General features: G+C 34.4%; 2 protein-coding genes across 2 annotated transcripts; both read right to left on the bottom strand.

Moving 5' to 3' along the window:
• Positions 1 to 3399: 3399 nt before the first annotated feature.
• Positions 3400 to 4987, bottom strand: LOC125577420. The gene is made up of 4 exons (XM_048738929.1): positions 4578 to 4987; positions 4296 to 4377; positions 4110 to 4198; positions 3400 to 4033 (listed from the first exon to the last, which is right to left on the bottom strand). The coding sequence occupies exons 1-4, from the start codon at positions 4985 to 4987 to the stop codon at positions 3400 to 3402; spliced, it is 1215 nt and encodes a 404-aa protein (XP_048594886.1).
• Positions 4988 to 5902: 915 nt separating this feature from the next.
• LOC125577419 lies at positions 5903 to 6871 on the bottom strand. The gene has a single exon (XM_048738927.1). It carries the CDS (start codon positions 6869 to 6871, stop codon positions 5903 to 5905), a length of 969 nt encoding a protein of 322 aa, XP_048594884.1.
• Positions 6872 to 9474: the final 2603 nt, after the last annotated feature.

Raw genomic sequence — 9474 nt, 5'->3', positions numbered from 1 at the left:
ATATATGTGAATGTTTTTAGGGAAATTGTCACAAATAGCACATTCATAGTACCACTTTTCATGTTTACACTAACCACTTTTACCTTCACTTTTAATGAAGGGTAAAAGACAATTTTTCCCTTAGGGTTAACTAATCTAGACTTAGGGTTTAGAGTTGAGGAGTGGGGTAGGATTTTTGGAGTGTGAAATTTAGGATTCTAATAAATATATAAATAAATACTTAAAAAATATATAAAAAATTTTAAAAAATAGTTTCAAACATAATTTTCGTTTTTCAAAAAGAAATTTGAAAAAAAAAAAATTTGAAAATAAAAATTTCAAAAAAGAAAAATTTATAAAAAAGCTCGAATTTGAAAAAGTATAATTCGAAAACAATTTTTTTTTATTTAAATAATTATTTATTATATATATAAATAACAAGGGCATAAGAGTCTTTTGCCACTTAATGAAGAATGTATTTTTGAAAATGTCTCTTTAGTGGTGGTAAAATGAAAAGTGGTACCATGAAAGTGGTAAACATGTAATTTTCCCACGTTTTTAAAATTTAACACAACAATAAACATATATATATATATATATATATTTTGATAAAAACTAATGAATATATATTAATAATATTTTTTATATTTTATATTTGATAATTGACTATCAAGTAAATTTTTGCAACAGAGCTCTCACGTTAAAAGTTAGAGCGGTTAATATCGTTTATATCCTTAATGAATAATTATATAAATTAGTCAAAAAATAAAAACGAATTTCAAATCAATCTGATTAAAAAAGTGATTAAAATTAATAATAAATCGTTTATACCCTTAATAAATAAATGATATAAATTAGTCGAATAAAAACAAATTTAAAATATATCTGATTAAATAAGTGATTAAAATTAATAATAATAAGAATTATCTAAAGGACAATTGTCAATAATAGCATCTTTTGAAGTTTATGTCTCAAAATAGCACTAGAAGGAGAACGTCACAAAAATGACATTCATTAAAGGGTAAAATATCCCTTATACCCTTGGTTTAAAATTAAATAAACAAACAAAATAAATAAAAATAAATAAAATAAAAATAAATAAAATAAAAAAATTTCTTTTTTTATAGTTTCAGATTATGTGTTTTCAGATTCGAAATTTTTATAAATTTTTTTTTGAAATTTTTTTTTTTGAAATTTTTTTTATTTTTTTTTCAAATTTTCTTTTTATAATTTAAAAATACTTTTTGAAACTGTTTTTAAAATTTTTATTTTTTATTTTAGTATTTATTTTTTATAAGATTTTAAACCCTAATTCCAAAACTCCACCCCTTAACTCTAAACCCTAAGGTTTGGATTAATTAACCCAAGGGATATAAGTGTATATTTACCTCTTTAATGAAACCTATTTTTGTGACTTTGAGCCTTAAATGCTACTTTGGGAACAAAAACTTGGTTTGGTGTTATCTTAGTCTTTTTCTCCTATCTAAAATATAAATAATTAAAAACGAATTTCTATTAATACTATTATCTTTATATATTTATATTAGATAATTGACTATAAATAAATATAATAAAATTTTCAAAAACAAAAACATGTTTTAAAACATGATATAAAACAATTTATAATTAAATGCTAATCATATAAATATATTTTCTAAAAAATATGTGAATGTTTTTAAAATTTAACACAACAATAAGCATATTTATATTTTTGATAACAACTATTGAATAGGGAAATTGCCACAAATACCACATTCATAGTACCACTTTTCATGTTTACACTAACTACTTTTACCTTCACTTTTAATAAGGATAAAATACAATTATACCCTTAGAGTTAACTAATCTAGACTTAGGGTTTAGAGTTGAGGGGTGGGGTAGGGTTTTTGGAATGTGAAATTTATGACTCTAATATATATATAAATACTTAAAAAATATATAAAAAATTTTGAAAAATAGTTTCAAACATAATTTTCGTTTTTCAAAAACAAATTTGAAAAAAAAAAAAATTCGAAAAAAATATTCAAAATTTTTTTGTTATAAAAAAGTTCGAATTTGAAAAAGTATAATTCGAAAACATAAAAAAAAATTATATTTTTTTTATTTTTTGTTTTATTTTTTTATTTTTTTTTAATTTTTTTATTTAAATAATAATTTATTATATATATAAATAACAAGGGCATAAGAGTTTTTGCCACTTAATGAAGAATGTATTTTTGAAAATGTCTCATTAGTGATGGTAAAAATGAAAAGTGGTACCATGAAAGTGGTAAACATGTAATTTCCCCTAATGAATATATATTAATAATATTTTATTTATATGTTATATTTGATAATTGACTATAAGTAAATATAATAAAATTTCCATAAATAAAATATTTTTTAAAACATAAGATAATTTTTAAATATTTTGTGTTTTTACCTGAAATAATATTTTTTACAAAAAATTCTTAAAACTTACCTTAAAAGTCATATTTTAATTCTGAAAATAAGTTTTAAACTTATAAATAAATGCAAGACATTCAGATTTTATTAGTTATCCAAAATAAATGTATTAGTATTTTTTTATAAATTAAAACAGAATGATATTCTATTATACATTATGGTGAAATTTTATAATCGTTTTGATAATTTTTTGTGTGAAAAATCCAGAATGTGATATAGAGACAAAATTAATATTTTCAAATGATTATAGTTGATTCAGAGAAGTAAAAATAAGAAAGGGAAAAAATCAAAAAGTATTGTATATGTTATAATTATAGTTGATTCAGAGAATGTCAAAATATAAAATGGTTAGCTGATGAATTTAATATATTTTTATTCTCTAATGAATTACAATTTTTGAGTTATTGCACCTAGTTTTCCATATTGTGAGAAATCATATATGATTATTTTAAATTGATGTATATATGTATACACTGATTTGACTTTAAATGCATACAAAATACGCGACCGGTGGGTGAGATATTAGATTTTATGTTAAATCACCAGCTTTGTTCCAAGAGTCACTTCCGATTTTTTGTCTTTGCATAGATTCTAATTTTACTTATCAATTTTCATTATTCTTTTTTTTTTTTTTTTTTTTTTAAGAAACTTCTTCTTATTTCATCAAAATATTTACAAATTGGAAGTGCAGAGCCCAAACAGCCCAATACCCCAACAGCTTAAATACTACTCAACTTATAAAGACAAAAATTTCTACGAACTAAAAATTGGAAAGCTAGAAATTATCAAACCAGGTAGCCAGTAACGACATCCCTCCAACTAAAACCCGTTGAGCCCTTGACATAAGATCAAGTTTAAGTCTCATCAAACTCTTGATTTCTCCAATAAGAGAGGATGGTGATCTAGCAACATCCGTATGCACTCTTGAGTTTCTCTCCCTCCATATATAATATAAAGAGGCTTGGAAGAGAAGCTTCATAATGGTTGCCACATTTGAATTTCTTGAAGAGAGCACCATCCACCGCAAAACTTCTTCAAAATCAATAGGAGGAGCCAAATGAAGCCGAGAAGTGAAATAACACCATACTTCGTTGCTGTAAGGACAATCAAAGAATAGGTGCTGCCTGTTTTCATCCCCCCATTACAAAGAACACACACTGCAAGGACATGTAAACCCCAGCTTAGAAGCCTGTCTCTCGTACCTAGTCTATCTCTGGCTGCCACCCAAGTCAGAAAGGCGTGCTTAGAAACTCGACCAGAGAACCACACCGTCTTGTGCCATAAGACCAGCGGACCCGGAGGATGAAGTACCGACCACGTCTCTGAGGTCGAGAAAGTCCCATTACTCAGATCACCATTCGGTTTCCACACATAGACATCATATTCAACTGCATTTAGAATTAGATTCGGGTCTGGAAGACAACGCTTAATCTCACGAATCACTGGACTTCTACTTCTGCTTCTATCCAACCACCAGCCCTCTCCTGATATCGCATCTGCCACTGATGCCAAGATAGGTAAACCAGCAACCATAAGACCTCTTTCTCCTGTTAGATTTATAATTGGACCCCTCCCTGTCCAATTATCCAGCCAGAATCTAGCTGTGATCCTAGAACCAACCTCACACTGAATCATTGGTCTCGCAATATGTCTCAGCTTACAGATTGATTTCCAAATCCAACTACCTCTTCTCCTCCTGGTCGGATCTAATAACCAAAAATTCTCTTCTCCAATCAGATTCTTCCTGACCCAAGAAACCCATAAAGAGCCTCTGCTGCAAAGATCAACCAGATTAACTTGAGCCCTAATACTCTATTCCAATCTGCCAGTCTCCTCAGACCCAGCCCCCCTTCTTCTTTGGACGTACATACTGAGTCCCAAGCCACTTTAGCCCCTCTAGCAGACGATGGAACACCCTTCCAAAGAAAAGCGTTACACATCTTTTCAAGCTCTCTAATACAATCATTTGGAATGATAAATATGGAGGCCCAAAAAGAGATTGTTGAATAGATAACTGCTTGAATCAGCTGGAACCTCCCCGCGTAAGAAAGGTGTCGAACTGTCCAAGAATTGAAGCGTGCACCAATCTTGTCAAGTAAAGGTTGGAAATCTGATTTAGTCATTTTTTTTAGGACAAGGGAACCCCCAAATACCTCACAGGTAACGAGCCTTGTGCAATGCCAACAGCCTCCGCTAAAGTTTTACATTGCTCAGTACTTCCTCCATCCAATAAGAGTTCTGTCTTCTCTCTGTTTAAACTCAGGCCAGAGATCTTTCTAAATTCTTCCAATATCTGCAGAATACCCCTCAAAGAACTTTCCGAACCATCAAAGAAAATCAATACATCATCTGCAAAGCTCAAGTGAGTTATCAACGGAGCTTCACATTCCGGGTGAATTGCAAAAACCCCATCCATAGCTCCCCTATCCAACATTTTAGAGAGCACATCCATAGCTGTAACAAATAGAAGAGATGAGATGGGATCTCCCTGTGTAAGGCCTCTACGACCTTGAAAATGACCATTGAGCTCTCCATTCACCACAATGCTGTAAGAAGTTGTCATATAACATTCCTTCAACCACTCAATAAATTTTTCTGGGAGTTCTAGCGCTACCAAAGTATTTGTAATGAAGTCCAGACTCAGCCTGTCATACGCCTTGGATAGATCGATTTTTAAACAACCTCTTCTTGTCGGGCCGTGCTTGTGAAAATCGTTAACTAACTCAGATGCTAACAGAACATTCTCACAAAGAAGCCTCTCCTGCACAAATCCGACCTGATTCCTTTGAACTACCTCTGCTACAAATAGCTTTAGTTTTTTTCTTCAAAATACGCGCAATCACTTTGTATACAGTTGAGCAGAAGGAGATTGGCCTAAACATAGACAACTTGTCTGCTCCAGGAGCTTTAGGGATGAGAGAAACTGCTGTAGCGTTGAATTGCTTCAGCATTCTTCCTGAGACAAAAAAATTCTGAATTGCTCCAATGGTATCCTTTCCAACTACCTCCCAGGCTTCCCAATAGAATTCAGCTGCAAAACCATCTGGACCAGAGGCTTTATTCTTAGGCATTGCTCTAATAACTGCTTGGATTTCCTCTTCTGAAGGCAGTTTGATCAGCTCGTTAGCCACCTCCTCGGAGCATCTATATCTCACCAGCGTTTGAATCTCAGACACTGATAACAGATTCACCTGGTCATCCACTGTACCCATTAGATTCTGAAAATATAAAACCACCATCTCTTTTATTTGGAGGGGATTTACTATTCTCTGGTCTGTTGCATCCATCAGATAATTAATGGTGTTCCTCACTTGATGCGCTATCACTGCTTTGTGGAAGAATTTTGTGTTAGCATCACCACAAATAAGCCATCTAATACGTGCCTTCCTATTGAAGAAGATTGCTTCAGCTGCCTCAAAGAAAAGCCACTTCTTTCTACACACAAACTCCTCCCTGAAGAGAGATTCCGTCGGTGTAGTTAGAAGCTGTTCCTTTTCCTTTTTTTTAGCGCCTGCATAGCATCTTTAGCTTTCTGCTGAATGTTCCCAAACCCTTCTTTATTCAATTTCCTGCAGAGCTTCTTAACCTTCTCCAGTCTCTGGCCCAGAGTAAACAACTTAGACCCAACCTGGACCTCTTCTGCCCAAGTTTCCTTCATTTCTGTCATGAAACGAGGGTGAGTCGCTAAAAAGGAAAAGTATTTGAAACTTGACCTTCTTGCAACCTCCTCTCCTGCAAACTCCACTATACACGGAGAGTGATCTGAGTCTCCCGGTACTTCAAAGGAACCTATCGCTTCCGGAAACAATTCCCTCCACCTCTCATTCCCCAAGGCTCTATCCAATTTTCTAATAATAAGATCTTCAGGCCTTTTATTAGACCAAGAAAAGAACACTCCTCTTATTTCGAGATCTGACAGATTACTCTCCTCTAGACAGTCTCTGAAATCTGCCATACCTCTAACCGGTAATGTATAATTAACCAAGGAAAAATGCTCATCCGCTGTAAGGATTTGGTTAAAATCTCCCATAACTAAGAAAGGTGAAGTAACCACAAGCGGATGAGAAGAAATCCTTACCAGATCCGCCCATAAATCTCTTCTCTGAATCTCTGTGTTATGAGCATACACAAAGGCCACCGTGCAAGACTTCCCTGACCTCGGGTCAAAAATCCCACACACAATCATCTGCTCTGACTTCCAGTAGGTTATGACTGAAATGAGAGGGTCCCAGAGGATAATAATTCTTCCACCATTAACCTCTGAATAATTATTTTCGAACCTCCTTCCCTGAGAAACCTTCTGAACTACTTCTAAATAATTTTCATCTTGTACGTGAGTCTCCAATAAAGCTACTACTGAATATCCCAGATTGCGTAACCACTTATTCACCACTCTCTGACGATCTTCTCCATTCAGTCCCCTGACATTCCAACTTGCTATCTTCATATTTACATTGTTTTAAGACGGCACGAGTTAGTGGCTAATCTTTTTACTCGAGGAAGATCCCCGAGCTTGAAGAATTAGCCCCCTGGAAGGAGTGAACTTTGCTGCAGAAGCTTGCCATAGCGCCTCCTGCCTTAACGCTCTTTTATAAGCTTTTGAGTGTTTAGTTAACCAGACCGACTCTTCTTCCTTCTGATCCATCACATCATCTTTTCCTTTGGAATCAATCTCCTCCGACCCTTCAATATCAATTTGAGTCTTCCTAGATTCAGTATTCTCTACCTTCTTCAACTCTTTCAAAGCTGGTGGAACCTTCGATGTCTTCTCTGAAATTTTCCTTTGAACTCTTGATTCTGTACGCACTACCTCAGGAGGAGAGCTCAGCCCTCTAGCTCTAGAGCGCGAACGGACCCTTTTCTCTGACCTGGATCGAGCCCTACGCTTCGATCTAGACGATTGCTTATTCTCCCCCTCATGAGGGATCTCTGGAGTCTCTTCGGTACTCACTGGAACCTTTTCACTGGGGGTCTCTGCTTGACTCAAATCTGAAGGTGTTTCAACTACTGTTAGACCACCGGTCCTTTTCTGAGCTTTAAACTTTTCTCCCTTTTGCAATGGCCTGTTACATCGATTAGTTAAATGACCAAATCTTCCACAATTCAGACACTTCGGAGGTAGACGAGGATATTCCACATTGATTCTCACAAAGTTACCCACTGAATCACGAACTTCCACTATTTCAGGAGGAGTGACCTCTAAGTTGATCTCCACCTTCACCTTTGTGTCACCAAAGTGATAGGGGTCCAACCTCGATTTTTCCGTGTGTAGCGGCTCACCAATACCACTCGCTACCACACTGATTCCATCCAAGGAGTAAAGTTGTGGAGGAACATTTTTCAGAATCACCCATGTTGGGGCAAAGGTAAGTTCCTGAGCTGCTAGATTTCCATCTGAAGACCATGGATACACCGAGAAAGCCACATTTCCTGCTTGCCAATAACCAACCTCCAAAACCCAGTCTCGGGACTGAACGAATGGCACTAGAATGAGACAACAGGTGTCTGAAACAGTCCTGATTGTGATGTTTCCGAACTTTCCCCAAACTGGGTTAAGATCCGCGAAGATCTTTCCAGGATGAGGCATTCTTCCATGAAAATGAGCTACTAAGTGGTCCTTCCATAGATCTGATGTTTGAAGGAGGACCTTCTCAGGGGCTTGCACAACTGGAGTTCCATCTTCGAGGAAGGAGGGGTTGGAAATCTTTCTGAGATTGCGAAGAGAGGACTTGAATCTTTGAGCGTAGGACGGGACATTAGCCGCTGGAATCGCATTCGGAATCGAAGATGTTTGCAGCTTCATCTCAGTCTCCTTGGTAATAAGACTGATTCCCTTAGCTGAGAGATGAGAGGACTCCATGATGTCAGAAGCTCCTTTCTTTGGAACGTCTTGAGTCACGCGAGCTGAGAGAGGGGTTTCACCGGAAGACGAAGCCATGATGCGAGAAGGAGAAAACAGACAGTAACGACAGAAAATTTCTCGTCAATCGGCGTGAGATCAACCATCGGCGTGAGGCCAACCAACGGCGGGGAAGCAGAGAAACCCTAATCCACCATTTCGTCCCCAAAGAAAGAGAAAGGAAAGCGTTTTCACTTAATTCATTCCTTTTATAAAAGATGGTGTAGTCAATTTTCATTATTCGGTCTATATACGATTGACAAATACTCTATATATTTCATAAAGAATGTCAACCTTTTTTATTACAGACACATTATTATTTTAGATTTTTAATGGAACTTATATGTATTTTATCTTTAATATTAATTGAAAAATACATTAATACTATAAATAATTATATTTATCTCAAACACTATTGATTAAAAAATATAATTATCAAGAACATAAATAAACTTCAATCATTTTCGTAGATTCTGTAAAAGGTTAAACAACATTCTTTATAATATGGAGAGTAGTAAATACCATTATCCACAAAACTGTCGTATTTGGTAACGTTTTTGCTATGAGCAATATATAATTTATGGGTCAAATTTAAAGAAGACATATTGAGAACAATAACACGAAATGAACTACTATTAATTACTACATGGCATATTTCTTCTGTTTCACAGAGATAAATGTTTTGTGAACTTACTTTTTTGTAGTGATATACATACACATCTTTAAAAAATTAATTTCCAAATATTTCCTTCACACAATCAACCAAACAATTGGCATTTTTTATCATAACGTCGAGATATGTTTCAAATGATTTTTCGGACTTGAATGATGACTAAGCAAGATGTTCATTTGTCAGTAGTTATCTGGACAATTAAACTGATTCTTCATCCAGAAAACCAAATCAAACATGAAACATATCCATCACAACATTAACTAAATATTTTCAAGGATGATAGAAAGTTGTCTTCGTGATTATTCTTTTGATGCTCAGGTTATACATCAGATCACGTGGTTGGTTACATAACATAATACTATTAACGTGAGGGAAGGAGATAATTTTATGTCGAGAGTTGATGATTAATTTTCGGTTTAGTATGATTGTATGAACTTTGTGAGCTTAGCATAAGGCAAAAATGATGTTTTTCTGAAGG

Source organism: Brassica napus, chromosome A8 (genome assembly GCF_020379485.1).
Source record: "Brassica napus cultivar Da-Ae chromosome A8, Da-Ae, whole genome shotgun sequence".
NCBI classification, from domain to species: Eukaryota; Viridiplantae; Streptophyta; class Magnoliopsida; order Brassicales; family Brassicaceae; genus Brassica; species Brassica napus.
This window is presented reverse-complemented; position numbering and strand designations above follow the sequence as displayed.

What these genes read in the sequence shown, in the direction of transcription:
- LOC125577419 (XM_048738927.1), bottom strand. Translation starts at nt 6,871, where the DNA reads ATGAAGATAGCAAGTTGGAATGTCAGGGGACTGAATGGAGAAGATCGT.
- LOC125577420 (XM_048738929.1), bottom strand. Translation starts at nt 4,987, where the DNA reads ATGACAACTTCTTACAGCATTGTGGTGAATGGAGAGCTCAATGGTCAT. An exon ending in CAAGGCTCGTTACCTGTGAG is followed by an intron (nt 4,378 to 4,577) that starts GTATTTGGGGGT and finishes TGATTGTATTAG; the next exon opens with AGAGCTTGAAAAGATGTGTA. An exon ending in CTAAAGTGGCTTGGGACTCA is followed by an intron (nt 4,199 to 4,295) that starts GTATGTACGTCC and finishes TGATCTTTGCAG; the next exon opens with CAGAGGCTCTTTATGGGTTT.